This window comes from Sciurus carolinensis, chromosome 1 (genome assembly GCF_902686445.1).
Source record: "Sciurus carolinensis chromosome 1, mSciCar1.2, whole genome shotgun sequence".
NCBI classification, from domain to species: domain Eukaryota; kingdom Metazoa; phylum Chordata; class Mammalia; order Rodentia; family Sciuridae; genus Sciurus; species Sciurus carolinensis.
In genome coordinates this window covers 78,545,923-78,569,778 of record NC_062213.1, presented here as the reverse complement: position 1 = coordinate 78,569,778, position 23,856 = coordinate 78,545,923, and the positions used below count along the sequence as shown (strand labels likewise).

The window sequence follows — 23,856 nt, the reverse complement described above, 5'->3', positions numbered from 1 at the left end:
CTAATTTACATGATGATGATGATGATGATGATGATGATGATGATGAAGAAAGATCAGTAGAGCAAGTGGATCAGAGGGAAGGAGCAGGAAGGGGAAAGGGAAAGTTCTGGGGAATGAGACTAATCAAATTACATTATGTGCATGTACAGATATGGCATAATGAGTCCACTAGCATGTGTAATTATAATGCACCAATAAAAATAAATTTAAAAGAGAAGACCCCTGTTTAGCCAATTTTAAGTAACATGAAAGACAAGTTCTTATGCAAGTTTCTCTAGCAGTCTACTGTTAAGAAATTTTAAACAGACAAGAAAAACACAAACTATAAGAGCAAAGCAAATCCAGTCCATACGGTAGATTTGAACATAAATATAATCTGTTCAGTTCCTATAGTTTCTATCTGTTCTAAGAAAACCAAGCTATTTGTAAAAGTAGTTCCCTCAAATTTGTATTATTAAAGAGTGCCTGTTAGCTAGAGTTTTTGTTATGTTAAATCAAGGTTCATTATCATCTGGGTAGAGAGTTCAACATCATATTTTGTATCACCTTTAGAATTTAGGTACATTCCACAGAACAGAAAAAATTTTGATTACACACTTAAGAATTAATGTTACTTTACCAATTTAGAACACACATATAGCCGGGAGCAGTGGCACATGCTTGTAATCCCAGAGGCTTCCTGAGGCTGAGACAGGAGGATCATGAGTTCAAAGCCAGTCTCAGCAATGGTGAGGCACTAAGCAACTCAGTGAGACCTTGTTTCTAAGTTAAAAAATACAAAATAGGGCTGAGGGTATAGCTCAGTGGTTGAGTGCTCCTGAGTTCAATCTCTGGTACCAAGAAAAAATAAAAAAGAACACACATATATATTTAAGTATATTCTATAAACCAAGTTACAATACAAACAGCACAACTTATAGAATTTTTTATCTTTTTTCTTTTTTTGGTACCCCAGAGTGACCCCAGGGGCACTCAACTACTGAGTCACATTCCCAGCCCTTTTTAAATATTTTATTTAGAGTTGCTGAGTTGCTTAGGGCCTCCCTGAATTGCTAAGGCTGGCTTTGAACTCCCAATCCTCCTGCCTCAGTCTCCCAAGGCATTGGAATTACAGATGTCTGCCACCACACCCAGCTTAGAACCTTTTTAAAATAGCCATTCCTATACATGTCTCATACCAAAATCTTTAACCTTAAATTCATTTTGCAATGGAGAATAAAGCAGAATTGTCCCTTATTAACCACAGAGACATAGCTCAAGTTATCTAAAAGTACTACAAACAACATATGTCATTGTCATTACATAGAAAATATAATAACAGCAGAACAATTTAGTTACCACTACGATTGTTAATACTACAAACATGATTTACAGAATTACATCCAGACTATTTCTAATAGTAGACTGATACTACTATTTCTTAACAGTAGAGAAACTTGCATAAGACCGAATCTTTCCAAAATTTCCTATTGCTTAAATTTGGCTAAAACAGGGTCTTCTCTTTTTTTTAATTTATTTTTATCGGTGTATCCATAAAACACATGATATTGTTATGGGGCACAACTTAAGAACAGACTGGTTCACCACTGAGAAGTCCAAATTTGAGAGTCTTTATTAAGTCAGACAGCTGACTATCTCACACAATGCGCCCAAAGAATGGCTATTGGGAGAACAGCCCCAACCATAGGGTTGTAGGGGTTCTTATACCAAAAATCACATCAATCATAAGTGTTGCTATGGTTTGAAATTACAAACTAACATCATGAGGTCATCAACAGGGGGAAGTGGGTAAAAATGACCCTTACCTAGGTACAAACTAAAGAATGGTTACTAACAGCCACACAATCACTGTTCACATGGTACATTGTTTAGGAGCAATAGGAATCAAAAGAGAACAGTTTTTTATTACATAAGAATTGTCATTTTGTGTTACTAAACATGTCACACTAAGTTACTGATGATGGGGACAGAGGCAGGGTGTTCCCATGGGAGAAGCTAAGCAATTGTTGATTGGTAGAGACGTGGGGTGTTCCCATGGGAGAAGCTTATTTCCTACATAACATGGAGTCTCAGAGCAAAAATGGAGTCTATCTGGCCTATAACATTCTCATGGAACCAGATCTGTCAGCTGATCACAATATCATTGTAAAATAGTATTTCATTTAACTAGAGTTATAAGCCAAAAAGAGACTTTGGGACAAATAAAGATTTTGATAAGCTCTAACTTCTTGCAGTTCTTAATTTGTAAGCAATTAAAAACTTAATAAAATCAACAGAAAACATAGGAAATTATCTTGATGAAACATAAAATCTTCGTTCTTTAAGTCGTATTTTTTAACTTTTCTAAGAGCAGATTAGTCATTGCAAACTGTTGGAACCTACTTACAAATGCATTTTAAAAGTTACTTTAAGTTCCTCTAGTATTTAAGGATTACTAGACTTTTGACATCACATATACTTCAAGATCCATTTAACAACCTTGAGGGACATTTTAAAAACACAGCAAAGTACATTGATGATTACAACAATAAAATCCAGGTAGTTTGTACAGAAAATATAAACCCATAAACAGAAAGCGTCAGTAGTTCTATAAGCAACATCATATAAAGTCATTTTTACTCTAGGTTAGCAAAGGGACTGATGTTAGTTTATAGAGAATTGTAAAAAGGCTTTCAATTTTATTTTTAACAATCACAACTTTAGGGCCTTGAAACTTTTCTAACAAGGGGATTGTGAATATTAACTTAAACAGGCAAACCAGGTTTAAAAGCTGATATCTAAAAACTCATCAACCATCAAATACTCCTTGAGTCCAATATAAAGAATAATCAAGATTGTGGAAATGCAAGTAATAAATACTTGGGCTACTGAATGAAGATACAGACAGAATTTCTGATAGAGATTTTCTGAAAGTACTATTCGGATTGATAATCAATTTACAACAAAAAACAACCAAAAATCCTCACAATTTTTAACTCATTATAAAATGATATCATTCCAAAAATCAGAACTGTAAACCACATGTAGGTTATTAACAATTTCAAAATCATATTATTTCCTCTGACTTATTTCAGACCCAGAACAAAGAAAAACTACCAAATAAAATTAAACTTTTTTCAGTTTAAGAATCCTCCCAACATGTTTTAAATAACACTTAATTATAAACTTTACTGAATTCAGTTCAAACTCTGTCTAGACATTTTGGTGAATGGGTTCACTTGTGAATTTTCAAATCTATTGAACAATTAATATTTTAGACAAACCATGAATACCATACATAAGTATAAGCATTATACACTTAATAAAAATAAATAAAACAATGTATTTCAGGTGTGAAAAGCCAAAGACTTTTAGCTCTGAATCTAGGTTCCACTGTAAAAATAAAACAATTTTAAAAGCTACATTTTCAAGAATCCAATCTAAATGATGGATCGGAAAATAGAACACTTTGTCTACTGCAGAGAACAGGGGAGATTTTTTAACTTTATTGTAGACTGTTGACATTAGGTCACATAAACAAACATATTTGGAAACCATTAATATTATTTGGAAAAACCTATGTTAATGGTCTTTTATAGAAAAAAAAAAGAATGTTTTCCTAAAAATTGATAGAAAATTTATAAACCTGATTTATTAAATTTTTTTACAACTATTTTTAGATTACCCATGGAAATTAAGCATAATTAATAGTCTAACTTATTTCTCTGTAAAAATCATAAAAAGTAGTTGTATATAGCAAGCATTGACCATTACATTTTAAATATCTAGAGACAAACATCCCAATTGGTTAGCAGACAAGAAGAAAACAAAACAAAACCAAAAAAAAAAAAAAAAATCCATATGCTACCAAATTTACTAGTCATTCATGTGAATCAAAGGCATTTAGGTTAACAAAACAGTGTTCTGTCTTAGCTATTAGCCAATTTGTTACCATTACAAACAAACAATATATAAATAGGTGCATGTAAGAAATTTCAGAGCTTAGATTTACCATTTGCAAGTTTTAAAGGCCAGACTGTTGATCCAATATAGCCCTAAACTGTCTGCAAATCTTCAGTTTGCATTTCCACAGGTAAAACTCTCAGTTGAAGCCAGGTAGAAAATTTACAACTCAAAGATTCAGATTAGTAAAACTTGAATACCCAGTTTTTCTTACAAGACAGAGAGAAAAAAAATCTGATAGTATAGACAGAAAAAGACAATCAAAAGTTTTTAAATATGTAAAATCAAAAAGTGAATTCATCAAGCAGGGAGGGAAGTGTCAAGACATTAAAATACAGCAGTTTTGGTTGAATTCTGTCCTTTTTTGTGTTTTTGATAGAGATTCATCTGATGACTGAAGCAAGAGTCATCCTTGGGAACAGGGAATTCTCTGTCATTGTAACCACCAAATTTTAGTTCTCTGTTAAGACATTCGTCAAGTTAATAAACATATAACACAGTTGCTTTAAATCAGAGTGCGTTTTCAGCTGTGTAGGCCAAGCTATAATCAAAACCTTTCTAAGGAGCTCCAAGATAGAATTAGTACCATTCGTTTTGACAACAGAGATCTCCTAAGCACATAGTTCCATTCTCTACACCTCAGTCTCTTCCAAACAAACAAATTGGCACTATCAAACAACTCCTGTCAAAGACGAGGCCAATTTTTCCTGTCAAATAGTTCAAGAAAGAACTCCAGATTGATTTCAGAAAAAAACCCAAATTGGACTCAAAGCTCCGAATGACAGGAAAGGAAGGGTGAGGATTGCGGTACACTGCTGACAAGACAAGGGGGCAACCAAAGGTTAGGCCCACAGATTCACTAAAGTTCATTTTCCCATTCTATCCAAAGCAGCAGAGACAGTCAAGTCTGGTTAAGGGGAAGAAGGGAGATTCCAGGAAAATAATAATAATAATAATAATAATAATAATAATAATAATAATTAGAGGAAAAGAAAGTGGAAGGAGGAGTGGGAAAGAAGAGGAGGAGAAGGAGGACAAAAGGAGGAGGAGAAGAAAGATAGGGAGGAGGAGAAAAGGAGGAGAAGCAGGAGGAAGTAGTAGTAGTAGTTGTTGTTTTGAACCTACAGGGACATCCCATTCCAGTTTTCTTCCTCCAGGATCCTCTAGCTATGGGGAAGCATTATAGTCCCAGCTTAGAGTCACCATTTTGTTACTGGCAGCTCAGCTAGATATCCTGCCACCATCCCGGCTGGCCTGATTTGACTACCCACTTGCATAAAAAATGAACAAACAATGTAAAAAGTAAAAATTAATTTTATGCAACTTGATCAAACTGAGGAGAAGCAGCTAGATCGTTTCTCTGTGGTCCTAAGAACCTATTCAAAATTAATAGAAACAAAATCCAGGTGTTATGCTTAAATGAATTTAGCTAGGCTGTGTTAGCCAGAGAACATGTCAAGTCTTCAGCTTCTTTGGTACAGTACAGGACGGGGGATGGCTTTTATTCTCAGCATGAGAAGGTTGAGGAGTTCCCTGTTCCAAAATCATCTCTTGTTTCCTCTGCCCCCTGCCTCATAGTAAACTTTAGACTAATAGATGGATCCTTACTGGTGAACATGTTCTTGTTTCATTCTTTGCAATCTAGATCTATCAAGGAATTTCTGTATTGAATAAAAGTCTTTCCTCCCAAGAAAAGATTAAGGTGTTTTAAAACACTCCATGTGGGATGAAAACACATATTCTATAACATAGATGAACATTGACAGTATTATAAATGTAATAAAACAGTCATAACAGGACAAAATACCATGATTCCACTTATTTGAGATACCTGGGGAGTCAAATTTACAGAGACAGAAAGTAGAATGACAGTTGCCAGGAGCTGGGGAGTAGGATGGAGGGAATGAGACATTGTTTCTAATGTAGAGAGTCAGTTTTGCAAGAGGGAAAGACTTCTGGAGATGGATGGTGTGATTGGCTATACAATAGTGTGAATGTACTTAATGCCAGTGAACTGTACAATTAAAGTGATTAAGATAGCAAATTCTGGACTGGAAATGTAATTCAGTTGGTAGAGTGCTTGCCTCACATGCACAAGGTCCTGGGTTCAATCCCCAATACCCCCCACAAAAAAATTTTATGTTAAGTGTATTTTAATATAATTTAAAAAATAAAAACTACCCAGCTGAAACCTAGAAATAGCATTTTCTCCCCATCCTTTTCTTATAGGTATTTTAACTCTGTATTGTGCCTTACAGGGAGATGTGATTTTGTTTCTTATTATGTGAAACTCTATGAAGCTAAGTACTTGTTCTCTTCCAGAAGAAGAAACCTACCACCAATATCAGGTTAATTCTGAGTTCAAGGTACTATGAAAATAAAGGTTTCATTGTGCCAGAAAAGTTCATGTTCCTGTGGGCCACAGACCTATAAACCCAAGTTTATAAATTTTAGCCAGTGGCAGCCAAGAGCTGAGAGTTTATCTCCTCCCCAAGTGAGAATTGCAAACAACAGCGCAGGAAGGACTCTGTGGGAGTTCTTCACTAATGCTATGGAAGTTCTGGCTTAAACTTTCTATATAATTGCTAGGAAATTGAGCATTTATTCATTAATCCAACCACTCAAAATGCAAATGATGTCCACACTCTCTCTTGGATTTACCCACTCCAATGCCTTCCCATCACAATTGCACTGTTACCCTAAAAGCCAGCATCTCTTCCCACCTGAACTTTTGAAATAGTCTTTGAGCCAGTGCCCCTGCTTCCTACCTTGTGCTATTTTTTAATGCAGCAACCAATACTGGTAAAAATGCAAGTCAAATTCCTTCCTCTCCTATTGAAAACTCTCTGATGACTTCCCATTTCTAAATATACAAAATTACAAATATTGTATGTTTTCAGTACATACACATTGAATCAATAAGAGGATATAAATTGAGTGTCTTGATTATCAGAAACTGACCTAGAAATGAGGTACACAGACAAATAACATTCTTTTCTCTCTGGAACTTTGTACTCTGGGATTTGAGATTAACACACAGGTCAATAAATACAAAATTAATGTTATTTTCCCCTGATTAAAGTCTGAATGAAGATAGTTGAGCATAAACAATAAAATGCCTGGTTCTACCTGGGGAGAAGGTGAGTAACAGGTGAGACTTGACTTTATAGACTAGTGGTCATTCCAGGAACATGGAGAGGCATTCCAGGGCAAAAGAGCCACAGCAAGGTATCAAGATACAGACTCATATCCAAGGAGGAGCATGTACTTCAATATGGTGAGACCATAAAATATGGAAAAGATGGGGTACAGGCCAAAGTCAGAACATAAAAGTTGAATTCAAAGATTTCAAAACCTTTATTTACATTGTTTGTGTTTACTGTTTATCCTACAAGCAGTGGGAAAGTCATTAAGGTTTTTAAGATAGGAGAGATTGGATTCCATTTTTGTTACAGATAGGTCACTATGAAAGCAATAGGAAGAATTCATTAGAGACTTCAAAGTCAATTAATGGTAAGAACTCACAGTTTTTGAATGCCTACCATCTTCCAAGGTCTGTGATAAGTCCTTCACTTGTATTACTTTAATTCTCAGATCAACCTGTGTGATGGATACTATTATTTTGCCTAGCAGATAGATATTAAGTTCAAGGTCATACTGTTATTCAGTTACAGAAACAAAACAGAAACCCAGAGAATCAGCCTTTAAAAAAGACAGGAGAAAGGAAGAACAGTAAGGAGATAAAAGTTCCAGCACATAGTCTGAATCAAGTAGGTGGAAAAGAAGATTAGGATCCTAAAATGCCCCCAAGCCTCACTCAGTTGACTTGATGGATGGTGATGTGGATCACTAGTATAGAAGATGGTTCAAACTTAGAAGGAAAACTCATGGAAGATCTGGAAAGCAGGTGCACATGTAAATTTGGATCTGAAGGGAAGGTCAGAGTGTAAGATGCACACTGAGAAATCTCTAAATGGAAGGAGAAGTCATAAGGGAAATGATATCAAACATTGATAGAAGAGTGTAAGGGTGAATTTTGTCCTCCCCAAGAGGTATTGAAGTCCTAACTCTCTGTAGCTGTGAATGTGACCTTATTTGGAGATAACACAGGGTCCCTGCCAATGATCAAGTTAAGATGAGATCATTGAAATGAGTCTTAATCCAATAAGACCATGTGATTAAAATAGGAGAAAATTACACTCAGAAACAGACACAGGAAGAGTGTCATGTGACAATAAAGGCAGAGATTGGGTTGGTGCATGTCCAAGCCAAGGAATGGCACAGATGGCCAGCAAATCATGAGAAGCTGTGAGAAAGAAGCATGGAATAGACTCCTGTTCAGTCTTCAGAAGGAAACCCTAATGACACTTTGATCTCAGATTTCTGGCCTCCAGGACTGGGGAATAATAAATTTATGTTGTCTAAGCCACCAGTTTGTGACAATTTGTTAAAGCAACCCTAGGAAACTAATACTAAAGGGAAGAGGGGTCCATGAGCAGAGAGGACTAAGTGATGATTGGTGATGAGTGAATGAAGACTTAGTTCAAAAATGAGTTTGCTAATCAAAAAAGCAGGAAAAGCTATTCCAAGAGGGGAAAAATGAGCCTGTAAAGTCTCTGTAAACTGTACTATTGCAAACTTCACTTTATAGTTGGTACAAAGCAATCAAAGGCCCAGGGGAACAATTAGCTCTGTTTTGTGTTTTAAAATGGTTGTGTTCTAAAAAGATACTAGCAGTGACAAGATTGCTTTTTTAATCTACCAAAATTATTCCACTAAAATAGGCAAAGCAACTGGATTGGCAAAAGTAAAAAAAATTGTGGACAATACCGGCAGATAAACTCTGTGTTGAGACACTCACTTGGTCACCTGAGAACAAATTAGTGAGGGCTTCTAAGATCCATGTGGTGTCAACAACCACACAGGACAAAGTAGAGGATAACCTTGAGAAGAGAATTACCTAATCCCCAATAAGTAATCACTGGGAAGTGCAGTGGGTCAGTCTGGGAGGAGCAGGAGAAACTGGGAGGGTGTTCTCCATGACCCAATACAAGGGTGAGTCCAAAGAGGCCGTAATGCAATGAAATTCCATGCTATGAGACCAGGCCCTTCATTGTCATTAACTGACCAACTGAGTCCCCTTACAAAACAAGGCTCTATATTGAAGATAATTTGCTGGGAAGAGATTCCAAATTGAGTAGGACAGGATCAACCACAAGAAATTAAAGAGAAAGTCTACAGTCTAAGGGAATAAGAGGGGACTGAACAGAAACATGTTAGAAAGTAACAAGTGATCTTATTTTTTTAGCCCTTAATGAGAACAATTAAAGAATGTGTGCTTGAGCAGCAAAACTAGCAAAATGATCTTAAAAATACAAGAAAATTGAATTAACTTTTAAAACAGCAAGAACAAAATGATCAAAGTTATTATGAGAAGAGAATAAGAAAACTAATAAGGTTCCTACAGACAATGAAAATACACCAGAAGAAAAGCATTTACAACCAGGTTAAAAAAAAAATAAGTAAAAATTTCAAAATAAGCTCTAAGAAATTAAGAAAATCATAGAAACTATGAAAGGAAAATGTGAGAATTGGAAAGATTCAAAAAAGAAGTGAGTCAAAAAGGTAAGACTTGACAAGAAGGTAGATAGAACTCAACATAGAATTCTAATTTTTAGAAAAAAAAGGTCAGAGTGAATATTCAACTAAGAAGAGATATGGCATGATTCAAACACCATCTTAAAAAAGATAGATGGAAAGGAGGAAAGACTTTGGAAAACCAATTTGAGATTAAAAGGATTCCAGAGAAACACAGAAAATAAAGAAGATACAACATACATATGTAAATGAGAGTTCCCAAAAATGAACACCAAAGCCAACAATTAGAAAAATTACTAAACACTCTAATTCAAGAAAGCTTAAAACTACAGTTGAAACGTTGAAGCTATGTAATAGGCAGATCACATCTCAGAAAATTGATACAAAATAGCCATCATCAAGATATATTCTATTGCAACCCGCTGGACCAACTCTCGAGAGTCCGACAAGGAGTGAAGGGGAATTGGAAAATAAAGATTCACAGACACAAATTTTGAAGATTAAGCTGAGATCAGGTGGAGCTCTGCTCTCTGATGGAGATGTAAATCTAAAGGGATATCCCAGCCATCTATATGTTTCATTATCAGGTTAAAGACTATGCAACCATTATTCTTTGTTTTCAGGAAAGTTACAGAAACTAGGACATCCTATGTAGCTTTTCCACAGTTGCAATCCACAGTCGCAAAGTGCAATGTTAGGAGCTTTGTGTAGCTCTCAAGAAAGTCCATTGTTTAAAGTTACTGTAATGCAGGTAGGAACTGGAGAAGTGGAGCTGGTGAAACATTGTGGTTGTCTAGCATAAGAATTCCTTTCTTCTGAGGAGCTGTGTGCCTGAGATCAAGGTCAGAGCTGACAGGACTCTTGCACAGAGCCTCCTCATGCAGAGCAATACCACAACAGCTAAGTATCCTGTGCCCTTGCACAGAAACATTCCCAAGCACCAGGCTTGCACAGCCATGAGGTCACCAGAGACCCCTAATCTCAGTCAGGCTCTCCCATCCTCTTTCACCACTCTCCATAATATTCTAGTCAGGCGCAGTGGTACACACCTGTAATCCCAGTGGCTTGGGAGGCTGAAGCAGGAGGATTGCAAGTTCAAGGCCAGCCTCAGCAACTTAGTGAGCCCCTGTCTCAAATTTTACAAAAGAAAAAGAGCTGGGGATGTGACTCAGTGGTTAAATTCCCCTGGGTTCAATCCCTGGTACCAAAACCAAAACAAACAAACAAAACATAAAAAGAAACAAAATTTTATTTGGTAAGCTAAGTGCAAAGGTCTAATAGCTTATAATAGAAAGAACAGGAGCAGTTTTTCTACCAGGCTTTTCTATGACAATCCTTTATGCTAATAAACAAGGGAGTAATAGATATAAAATATGTAAATAAATAAATAAGTGTAGATTTTGCCTTCCATGGAAATTGCATGAGATTTTTATCCATTCAACCTGTCCTTCCAGTGAAAAAGTTGACCTGGCTTTTCTGCTCTTCTGCTTTCTTGCTGTATCCCTACTAATGGCATCAGAGAGTCTTTGTGCTGCACAAGCACAGTTCTTTCACAGACTTGGGAAGTGGATGCCTATCTCCAAACAAAACTGAAACTTTTGGGTCTGTGTAACCAGAAGAACCTCATCCCCACCTACAGCAAGTCAATAGCTGTGTACTGTTACAAATACACAAGAACTCAAGGACCCAAAGTTTCTTGAGAGATCTACTGGAAAGCAAGCTCCAGAAAACCAAACACTTAGAAATACTGACAAAAGGTCTGGAGAAGTACTATTCTGGCTAATTCATGGGAAAGAGTGATAGACTCAGAATATCATCATTTAGCAATCCTAATTGCAATATCATCAATTGATGATAAACCTAAGAGAAAATCATCATGTGCCTCCTAATGAAAGTAGACATTGTAATCTGCCTAAAATGATCAGACTTGGATTTCACTCAAATTCTGACATCAATTACTCATTTTCAGAAAACATGAAAGACTGGTATGTTAACTACACCATAAAATCAACAAAATCAACCCAACAAAATATATGCAAGAAATTTTTTAAATGGAAGGGGAATTCATGGTGTAAAAAAGACTTTTAAGATACATATGGAATAATCACCATGTATAGACGCTGTTTAGATTACATTTCAAACAAGTTGCTAACAATTATGGTTATCGGGAAAATACAAACAGTGAGGATGTATATTGAGAAATTATTTTTGTTATTTGTAAGTGTGATAATGATTTGGTTTAAATTTTTCTAATAAAATATTTACAGATTAAATAATGTGATCCCTGGGGTTTGCTCAAAATAACATGGTGTCAGGAAGTAAGTGCAGGAATATATGAAAGATCATCAATAAATATTTAATCTGGGTTATAAGTATAATGGAGTCATTAACTTTGTTTTTATTCCTTTTATGTATGTTTGAAATTTTCAATATTACAAAAGGGTTTTTTTAAGCACTAACATGAACATGTGTGTCAGTACTTCAGACTATACATTGTGTCCTAGGAGAAATTCACATCAAGATAACTGTTGCACACTCAGAGAATAGGACAAGAAACAATGTATGTAGGTTTTCAAAGTAGCAAATCTATTCCATACCTGAGTTCCCATCACACGTCACCTCACTCTCATTGCAATTCAGTGGAAGGCCTTCAAGGAGGACAAAAATTGTAGTGACTTCTAAAAATCAGCATTAGGGCTGGGGTTGTAGCTCAGTGGTAGAGCACTTGCCTAGCATGTGTGAGGCACTGGATTTGATCCTCAGCACCACAATAAATAAATAAATAAATAAATAAATAAATAAATAAATAAATAAATAAAATAAAGATATTGTGTCCATTTACAAATTTAAAAAAAAATTAAACAAAAATAAAAGCATTAGAGGATGACGTACTTGCAACTTTGAGGTTTAATTGTTAAGTCACCATGTTAATTGTTTTGTGTGTGTCCTTGCATACAGTGACTTGCAGAAGAGAAAAACAACCCAAGTTCAAATTACAAATTGACACTCATCTCTTTCTTATTTTCTGTGTTTTCTTTCTAGGTATTTCCACACAATATACTTAGGTATTCGCAGCCGACAGAGTGGGGAGAATGACAGATGGAGGTTTTACTGGAAAATGGTGTATGAGTATGCCGATGTGAGTATGCTGCATTTGCTAGCCACCTTTCTGGAAAGTGCTCCACAGCTGGTCCTGCAGCTCTGCATTATCGTACAGACTCATAGATTACAGGCCCTCCAAGGTAAGGGCTTGCAATTTGGTTTCTGAATTTGGGGAAAGATTAACTGGCTACTTTTGTCACAATCCAAGAAATTGTCCTAATGCCCTCTGTTGACGCAGCCTGTTGTATGTCTGCTGTTTTACACATGATCTGTGAACGCTGCATGGTGTTTCCTTCACCATCACTTGTCATGGCTAACTAATAGGAAGACCAATATTTTTGCCCTACAGCTGCCCTCTTAGTAGGAAAAAAACATACTTGGTGATTTTTATACTTGGTGAATAGGGAGATGGGGTCAAGGCTTTCTGGTTTTTATGATAGAATAATTTTCTGAGGTTTCACAAAGACAGAACTAGTTATGATTCTCCAATACATACGTGAGTAATCTCTACCATTTCCTTTTTTTTTTTTTTTGAGTTAGGTTTTGCTATGTTGCTCTGTCTGACCTTGAATTTACAAATTTTCCTGCCGCAACTTCCCAAGTAGGTGGGATTACAAACATGCACCACCATCCATTGCTCCATCACTCCCTTTTGACATTAGGAAACGGAAAAAAGAGAAATTAAAAGGAAATGGTAGGGATTACTCTAGTATTAAAATTCATATCAAAAAATGTTCTTGATATTTAACAATGTTATTTATATACTACAAAGTTTTATAAAATGTATTTTATTATCAGATTAAGATTTTTTGTGTTGTTTTGTTGTTCAACAATCTCATCAGTAAAGGTGCTCACTGCATTTATAACAGAGCTGCCATGGTGTTTCCTTAGAACCTGCAGCTCGCCTCCATTCTAAATGAATAAGCAGGAATGTTAGGCCAACTGGTGGGTAGACATGTGAATAAATGTGAGTGGCAGATGGGTAAGAGGTCATTTCCAAATAAATGCTTCCTAGTTTTTTGTCAATTCTGTAACTAAATAGATATTGTTAAAGAGGTTAAGATATTGCATTGTACTTGTTTTTTTTTTTTTTTTTTTTTTTTTTTTAAGTCTCAACAGAGTTCCCTGGGAGTTCCTCTGTACACAAACATTGCTACTATGTTCTCACTGCAGTCCAACTTGTGACTTGGCCTGGTGGGTGTGCAAAATCTCTACAGTGTCCTTGCAGCTCTTATGCAAAGAACATGTTAGTTTGGGCTGAGTGCTTTATTCAGCAATAAGTTTTGGGTGCACAGAAAAGAAAGATATAAGGAGCCCTGGTAGCCTTTTATTCAATGAGCCATTTATTTAGAGATTCCTGGCCCAACCCTGGCTTTCAGACTTCAGTTCTTGAAGTTAGAGAAGAGGGTGGAAGATATCCATAGGGTATGCTTCTAGAAAACAAGTTGGAAGAAACAGAAAGAGAGGAATTTACACAGAAATAGAAGCAAAAAGCACTAAAAAGAAGGAGGCCATACAAATTAATCATGGGGGCTGTTCAATAGTATCTAAGTGGGTATGCAGATGTTCTGACTTTGATCATCTCACTGCCTCATAAAGTGACCTTGGACAAGCCACTTTATGTCTCTGGGCCCCAGATTTCTCTAAGGTGAAGGACACAAGTTAAATTAGATCATCTTTCATTTTCGAACTCTTTGATAGCTCTTTGAATCAACAAATGCTTAACCAGTATATATTATCAGGTAAATGCCTGAGAGAAAGTCTGTAAATGAAGATACAAATGACATCATAAGGCAACATAAAACTAAATCTCCATCAGAAAAGCTAGTCTTCATCTCCAGAACAGTTTGGCAACTCCTTAGTACAGGTATACTATCGGAAACGCTTAGAAGAGGAAAATCCAAGATCAAAGGTAGTATGTTACAAGCCACCTCTCCTGTGGCCAAAAGTTATTGAATGTCTCTATTGGTTTTCTAAAAGATTAAAAAATCATCAAGATGTTTTGTCCCCGAGGTAATGGAGATAAAGAAGGAAACGTGAGAGAGGGTATAGGAAAAGATCACATTTTGGTTTAAGAACTTAATGTAAAATTTCAGAGAAAAATATACATATATATTATATATATACACACACACATATATGCTTGTGTATAATACATATATACACATATCTATACATATATAAAACCAAAGACCAAATGTTTTCTCTGACATACAGAAGCTAATTCACAATAAAGGGGTTAGGGGTGGATAGGGAAGAATAGAGTTACTTTATATTAGGTAGAGGGGAGTGAAGGGAGGGGAAGGGGTGTAGGGGGTAGGATGATAGAGTGAAACAGACATTATTACCTTATGTATGACAGCATGACCAATGTGATTCTACAATATGTACAATGAGAAAAATGAGAGATTATACTCCAATTATGTATGATCTCTCAAAATGTATAAATGCATTCTACTATCATGTACAACAAATTAGAACAAATTAAAAAATTTAAAAAGCATATATATAAAATACACACACACACACACACACACACACACACACACACATATGAAAGGCAATTTTTAGTCTTTATTGGATTATTCACACAAAATATAGCTGCCAAAATTTGTATATCTTTGATTTGTGGCTCTTCCCTGACACCTGGTTTCCCCAGTTTATTTACTAAACTGAGCATTTACATCTGGCCTGTATGCCAGACCCTGACCTTGGCCACAGGGAATCTTGCTTTCCAATATCAGGATGCTATAGGAAAAATGTGCCCTGCATCAGTCTCAAGGTTGTCAAAAAACCCATTAATCCAAAGATCAGAAGGATCCAGGCAAGACATTGAACACAGATGAGGATTAAAGCCACTTGGTTGAGTTTATTGTTACTGTGTTTTAACAAGGGGGGAGAGCTGAAAGTTGTGTAATGAAATCAAAGAGTGACCTCAAACAACAGCCATAAACCTCCAACAAATAAAGACTAACTCAGGCATCACTACATAATCCTTTTGCATTGAAAAAAAAAAATCTATCTTTAGGAAATGTGCTCCTGAATGCCCCTCTGCTTATGGATGATCCTGCTTACAAATGAACCAGCTTGTGAATTGAATTGATGTGGATTATAAGAACAGAGCTTTTCCTTTCTAGGAAAAGAAACATATGTGATAAAAGAGTCTAGCTTGATATGCATTTTCATACACCTTTAGTGGTAAGAAATTCCTGGGATTTGAATGTAAAAACACAACTCTATGCTTTGAATGCAAATAACCAATAGGCATGAAACCTGTGATGTATTCTCAAATAGCTCTGAATTAAAATCTCTAAAACATTCTTATTTAGCAGGTAGAAAATGGTCCTTAGTCATTCTGTATGTGACTGTGTTGAAAATTGTTATTTTAGCATAAAAGGATTATTGCTCCTTTACCCCAATTTCAACTCTCTAAAGGATGCTCTTTTAGAAACAAGAAGAAAATCAAAAGATATGGCATATTTTTTCTGGGCACAGTGGCACATGTCTGTAATCCCAGCTATTTAGGAGGCTGAGGCAAGAGGATCACAAGTTCAAGACTAACTTGGGCAAGGCCCTATCTCAAAATTCAAAAAATAAAAATAAATTAATTAATTAAAAAGAACTAGAGTGGAGGTTGATTCAGTGATAGGAGAAATGTAGAATTTTTTAAATGAAGGCTAAGGATTGCAGTCTCCTTGTGGAAATTGGTTAATCCTAAAACACTGTTAGCTATGAAAATTCTTTCTCAGCTCTCCATATTTATTGAGTCATTAAGTCAGAGATGCCTGGTTGCGCTGGAGGCTGACTGGCTTAGGGGAGAACTGCTGAAGCATAATTGTCCTTCAGCTTCTACCAGCCCAGGAAGACAGCTTGGCTCCTGCTTTGAGACCAGGAATCAGGGCAGAGCTGAGCCGCAAACCTGAACATCCAGTTTTATTCATTCCACACCATCACATGAGATGGATTGGAGGGCACTAGCTGCTCTCCACTGAATCTGAACTTCCCCAGAACCAATTATCTCTGCAGTGTAAAAAACACTCAAGGAGGTCTAGCTGCATCACTAGGAGAGCACAGCATGGTTGATGCACCCTGTACTCTCAGACAGTTCCAGTTTACATGTTGTTGTAGTGTCCCAATCTCAAGACATATCCCACCAGGAGAAAGAGAGGAAGGAGGCAGGCAGGAAGGAAGAGGGATGGAGAAAGGAGGAAGACTCTTGATAAGCGGAGATAGAAAACAGTCCTCCTGTTCTTCTCCATGCAGTGACCCTGACCTTATTAGTATTAAAGATGGTTGGTAAGGTGGAGTCCAAGGTCTGCCAATTCTATTTTGAAGCAACACCTCAGACTCAATCCCTTCACCTCACAGCTTTTGTACCACCCTAGTCAAATCATCTCTATCCCCACCCAGACCCTGGTTAGCTTCACATCCACCCTTCCCCTGTTCATTCCATTCTCCCTATACTGGTCAGAGAGATTGTTTTGACTCTGGTCATTCCCCACACAACTTAACACTTTCAAGGTTTCCCTTGGCACTCACTGAAAACTAAATCAAACCCAAGAGCACATTTCAAAGCCATTGTGTCACTGCATTCTTCTCATTGGGCATGACTGTGCATCTATACAATCCTCCTCTCTGTTCTGAGAATGTTTCCATTCCTTTTCCACCTCAGGGCCTTTGTACATGCTGTTACACTCTTTCTAGAATACTCCCCTCTCCTCTCCATAAGCCTGGCTAATTGGCACTAATTCACAAGAATTCAGGTTAATTTCTTCAGATTGGCCTGTCCTGACCAACAAACTTTTGTTCCCTCATTAGTATTTCATCATAGTGTTCTGAACTTCAGACTGTGACATTAAGCAACTTTCTTACAGTTGCTAGCCTTTAATTTCCCCTATGTACTGGGGAGTCATTATAGTGCTTAATTGAGAGTATTATCAAAATTAAGTGATGAAATAAATGCAAAGTATGTGGCACAGACCCTTGATATGTAATGCAATATTTCTTAGCTTTAATGTGCATAGCATCTATCTGCCCAGGACTCTTACTAAAATGCAGATTCTGACTAAGTCTTAGTTGAGGACTAAGTTGCTGTTTGGAACAGGGAAGTGACAGGTGAAAATTTTGAGGCATGTGAAAACAGGAGGAATAACCCAAATCAAAAGTCATGAGTTCTTCTTTTCCTATTCATATCCCTTTAATTTCTTTGGTCTGTCTAATTGCTCTGGCTAGAGTTTCAAGGACGATATTGAAAAGAAGTGGTGAAAGAGGGCATCCCTGCCTTGTTCCAGTTTTTAGGGGGAATGCTTTCAGTTTTTCACCATTTAGAATGATATTAGCCATGGGCTTAGCATAGATGGCCTTTACAATGTTAAGGAATGTTCCCACTATCCCTATTTTTTCTAGTGTTTTGAGCATGAAGGGATGCTGTATTTTATCAAATGCTTTTTCTGCATCTATCGAAATAATCATGTGATTCTTGACTTTAAGTTTGTTGATATGGTGAATGACATTTATTGATTTCCGAATGTTGAACCAACCTTGCATCCCTGGGATAAAACCCACTTGATCGTGGTGCACTATCTTTTTAATATATATTTGTATGCGATTTGCTAAAATTTTGTTGAGAATTTTTGCGTCGATGTTCATTAAGGATATTGGTCTGAAATTTTCTTTCCTCGATGTGTCTCTGTCTGGTTTAGGAATCAGGGTAATATTGGCTTCATAGAATGAGTTTGGGAGGGTTCCCTCCTCTTCTATTTTATGGAATACTTTGAGAAGTATTGGAATGAGCTCTTCTTTAAAGGTTTTGTAGAACTCGGCTGAGAACCCATCTGGTCCTGGACTTTTCTTTGTTGGTAGGCTTTTGATGACTTCTTCTATTTCATTACTTGAAATTGGTCTATTTAAATTATGTATGTCCTCCTCGTTCAGTTTAGGCAATTCATATGTCTCTAGAAACCTGTTGATGTCTTCGAAATTTTCTATTTTGTTGGAGTATAGATTTTCAAAATAGCTTCTAATTATGTTTTGTATTTCAATCATGTCTGTTGTGATATTTCCTTGTTCATTCTGAATTTTAGTGATTTGGGTTTTCTCTTGTCTTCTCTTTGTTAGTGTGGCTAAAGGATTATCAATTTTGTTTATTTTTTCGAAGAACCAACTATTCATTTTGTCAATTTTTTGTATTGTTTCTTTTGTTTCAATTTCGTTGATTTCAGCTCTGAGTTTAACTATTTCCTGTCTTCTACTACTTTTGGTGTTGGTCTGTTCTTCTTTTTCTAGGGCTTTGAGCTGTAGTGTTAGGTCGTTTATTTGTTGAGTTTTACTTCTTTTATTAAATGCGCTCCATGAAATAAATTTTCCTTTAAGTACTGCTTTCATAGTGTCCCAGAGATTTTGATATGATGTTTCTTTGTTCTCATTTACCTCTAAGAATTTTTTAATTTCCTTCCTAATATCTTCTGTTATCCATTCATCATATAATAGCATATTGTTTAATCTCCAGGTGTTGGAGTAGTTTCTGTTTTTTACTCTTTCATTTATTTCTAACTTCAATCCATTATGATCTGATAGAATACAAGGTAGTGTCTCTATCTTCTTGTATTTGCTAACATTAGCTTTGTGGCATAATATATGGTCTATTTTAGAGAAGGATCCATGTGCTGCTGAGAAGAAAGTGTATTCGCTCTTGGTTGGATGGTATATTCTATAAATGTCTGTTAAGTCTAAATTATTGATTGTGTTATTAAGATCTATGGTTTCTTTGTTCAATTTTTACTTGGAAGATCTGTCCAGTGGTGAGAGAGGCATGTTAAAATCACCTAGTATTATTGTGTTACGGTCTATTTGGTTTCAAAACCACCCTAAGATTCCATCTCACCCCAATTAGAATGGCTATTATCAAGAATACAAGCAACAACAGGTGTTGGCGAGAATGTGGGGAGAAAGGTGCACTCATACATTGCTGGTGGGGCTGCAAATTAGTGCAGCCACTCTGGAAAGCAGTGTGGAGACTCCTTAGAAAACTTGGAATGGAACCACCATTTGACCCAGCTATCCCACTCCTTGGCCTATACCCAAAGGACTTAAAATCAGCATATTACAGAGATACAGCCACATCAATGTTCATAGCTGCTCAGTTCACAATAACCAGATTGTGGAACCAATCTAGATGTCCTTCAATTGATGAATGGATAAAGAAACTGTGGTATATATATACAATGGAATATTACTCAGCCATAAAGAATGATAAAATTATGGCATTTGCAGGCAAATGGATGAAATTGGAGAATATCATGCTAAGTGAGATAAACCAATCTCAAAAAACCAAAGGACGAATGATATCGCTAATAATTGGAGGATGACACATAATGGGGGTGGGAGGGGTTAGTGTTAGGGTTAGAGTTAGGGTTAGGGAGGGGGGCAAGAATGGAGGAAGGAAGGACTGTATAGAGGGAAAAGTGGGATGGGAGGGGTGGAGGGGAAGGGAAGAAATAACAGAATGAATCAAACAACATTACCCTATGTAAATTTATGATTACACCAATGGTATGCCTTTACGCCATTTACAAACAGAGAAACAACATGTATCCCATTTGTTTACAATAAAAAAAAAATCATGAAACTTGAATTAATGCTTCTGTGCTAAAAAAGAAGTACAAGAGATACTTTGAAGACAGAATTGTCAGACCTTTAGACAAACGGGGTCTGGACTGAAAGAAAGAAGACCGAGGTATGAGTGTATTTGATTGACAGAGAACCTAGTAACAGTGAAGACAGGTAGATCAGGAGGAGCAGTCCTCTGGGGAGAGAATATTTGAGACATTTTAGGTCTGAAATGGTGGAGGACAACCAAATTAAAAAGCTCTGAGACTATTTGGGGGGCTGAAAGCAGGCATTAGAGTTACCTTGAATGTAGAACCTTTGGTTATATCTAGATGGTACATACAAATATTGAAGGTTCATGGCTAGAGTTACCCCGCCTGACCTTTTGGATGATCCTGAGAAGCTTTAAGATAGTAGAATGGGCTAATGGGTCTCTGAAGTTGCTTTTAGTTTTGCTATGGTAATTCTGTGGATACAATAAGCTGTCCCTATCTTTGGGGTCACTTCTGTGGATTCAATCAACAAAAATAGCCAAGAACAAAATTGTACTGCACAAAAAATATTCAGGAAATTATTTTTTAGGCTTTCATTAGATTGGATCAGTTCCATTCTACCTTTTTTTTTTTTTCATTGTCATTATTCCCTAAACAATACAGTTTAAGGACTATTTACATAGCATCTACATTGTATTAGGTATTAAAAGTAACTCAGAGATGATTTAAAGTATATAGGATGATACACAAATGGTATATGAAAATACTATGCCATTTTAGCTAAGAGACTTGAGCATCTCTAGATTTTTATCTCGGGGAGTCCTGGCCCAATCCTGTGAGGATACCAAGGGACAACAGTACTTGATTTTGTTTATGCAAGCCTGGTCTCTCATAGTCAGCAGAGAAGATATGGATTCATGTACAGACAATTGTGCACAGGCCTTCCCCAGCAATGTAGCATTGCTCATTATCACTCACTGTGTTGCAAAGTTGTGCTTCATGGAGCAGCTGAGGAATGCTGGGTAGGATCATGACATAACACATGACACAAACAATAAGTGTGTGAACTACAGCCAAGGTAAAAGCCACAGTTGTGTGGTTTTAAGAGCTGGGTGTGCATGCCTGCACAGAGAAGTGTCATACAGAAATAATGCTCCTTGTACAGCAAAACAAAACCAGGTCTTTACTACATGGGATCAGTGCAAATTTACCAACTTAAATGTTTCCACTTTTTCCAAATGACTTTACTTCTTAATTTCCAACTTTATTTGCCATTATTGGAAGATTACAACCTATACTCTAAGTGTAGTTAGCTAGGTTGTGCTGAGTGAGTTATAGACTACTATAATCTGGATATGAAATAGCCCCCAAAAGCCTATGTGCTAAAGGCTTGGTCCCTTTTCCGTGATGCTATTGGACAGTAGTGGAACCTTTAAGAGCTGGGGCCTACTTTAAAGAAGTTAGGACATTGGGAGCATGCCTGCAGGGGCTATTAGAATCCCCACCCCTTATCTCTTTCTCTTTGTTTCGGGATTACCATGAGATGAGCACCTACCTCCACCACATGCTCTACCATGTGCTGCCTTTCCACAGACTCAAAAGCAACTGAGTCGACAGACTGTGAACTGAAAGCTCCAAAACTATACACCAAAAATAAACCTTTCCATTTGTCTCAGGTAATTTGTCACAGAGATGGAAAGCTGATTAGCACACTGCCAAATGCCTTACCAAAGACCTTGTGCCCAGGATAGATTTGCTGAACAACAAGAGCAAAACACCTATACCTCCCTCTCTTCTCATTTTTTCATATTCCCCAAATTCTTTTCCATTGTCCACTTTACTAGCAGTTTATCCTGCATAGTTTGTGAAAAGAAGAAAGGTAAAAAGGGTTGAACAAAGTTTTTAATTTTTATTTTCTTGTCTTACATCCTGTGAGCTATTAGAGAAGTCCACAAAGGGCTGTTCTCAGACATCCTGCAAATACTGCCACCTGCTACTTAGGGTAACAGGTCCCTGAATAGAGAAAACTGCCTTATTTATTGTATCCTGATGAGGATTCTCAAGATCTGCATCACTGGCTTTCAAGAGAAGCAGGTAAAGACAAACTCCAGCCACCCTGATGTGGCTTGGGTTAGGGAAGGTCCTTCCACAACTAGGTTATACCTCCTCAGCAACACGCCATTGTCCCCCCAATGTACCTGGGTCTACCTCTGGGTTGCTGCAGAGGGGAAAAAACATGAGTAAGATTGCCAGTCTGTGAGTGAACCATGTTACAAGTCTCTTTAGATCTGTCTACTTTCAGGTCCTATTTTAGTAACTGGACCATCAACATGGAATGTCTATTATATGTGTGATATAGCTTCTTTCATGTTGTAATATATAATGCATTAAAAAAGAATCAAAATATGGATAATAGTTTGTAACATATGCCCATCACAAATTTCACATTGTTTTTATAACTGCATAATATACTAACACAAAAATTATCCTTTCTTTTCAAGTAATTCCCTTATTGTTGAAATTACAAACTATCATCTACATTTGCCATAAAAATAATGTTATGATAAGCACATTAACAACTTAATCTTTGTAAAGGACCTTAATTATTTCAAAGACAAATATCTGAAAGTGAATTTGCTGAATTCAAGGACAGGGAGGGTTTGAAAAATTGATCATTTCAATGTGTATTCCCAAAGAAGAATTCAACAATGTCTTAAGTTTCTGATTTAAATGCACAGGAATTCAGTGAGGGCAATAAATGTGATCACAACTGAGAACTCTTGAGAGTTAGAAAAGAGCTCTTAATAGTGGCCGTCTGAATATGAAAGGCATCATTCCAAGATATGTCCTAATTTCTTCCCTTGTTTCATTATTTATCCACCTTTGTGAGCTGTATTAAATCCATTCTGTCAATTTGCAGTAGTTCATTCTTAAACAAAATTTTACGAGTAGCTTTATCAGTGACTTGATTTAAACCAAAATTATAAGGAAAGCACAAATAAGATCCTTGATAAAATTCTGAGCGAAGCGAAGTGCTGAAGGACCAAACCATATAAAAATCATGAAACAGCAGCCTTGACTTGGAGAGTTGTGGTGGAGGCTTTCTAAATGTATCTAATGTCACTTACTGCCAAGCACTAAGGAGATAAAAGAGAGAGGGCATATCCTCTCTTTCCAGGTGCTGGCAAATTCAATGGAGGCTACTTGGTGGCATTAATGCTGATGCCAGCACTCAAAGGTGCCGATAAATTATTCTATGTCAATATGCTATGTCCTATTGGTGGTCACTCAGGTCCTTTCGTGATCCAGAATAATCTCTGAAAAATGATATGGGGAAGCAGAACTGTCATATGTCTATGTTCAGATGAAGAGGGTGTCAGGGAATGTTGAAAGAATCAGGGAAGTTTTTATGAAAACAGTAGCCTTTGAGCAGGGACACAATGATGCCTGGCATCTGCCTGTCATGATGAAGTGACAGGAAAAAGGACTTTCTATACAGAAAAGATATCAATGTGAACAAAATCAGAAAGGGAAGCCATGGTTTTGGTCCTTGTCTGTGACTGCTGAGTGATGCTGGAGACAATAGTCTCCTCCAAGTTATGAGATCACAGAT

General features: G+C 36.7%; 1 protein-coding gene across 1 annotated transcript in view; it reads left to right on the top strand.

Moving 5' to 3' along the window:
• Xkr4 (XK related 4) overlaps positions 1 to 23,856 on the top strand; it is a 422,151-nt gene that overhangs the window by 258,349 nt on the left and 139,946 nt on the right. Inside the window, exon 2 of the mRNA XM_047565311.1 lies at positions 12,583 to 12,782. Coding sequence (XP_047421267.1) covers positions 12,583 to 12,782 — 200 coding nt within the window. The remainder of the gene's footprint in view (positions 1 to 12,582; positions 12,783 to 23,856) is intronic.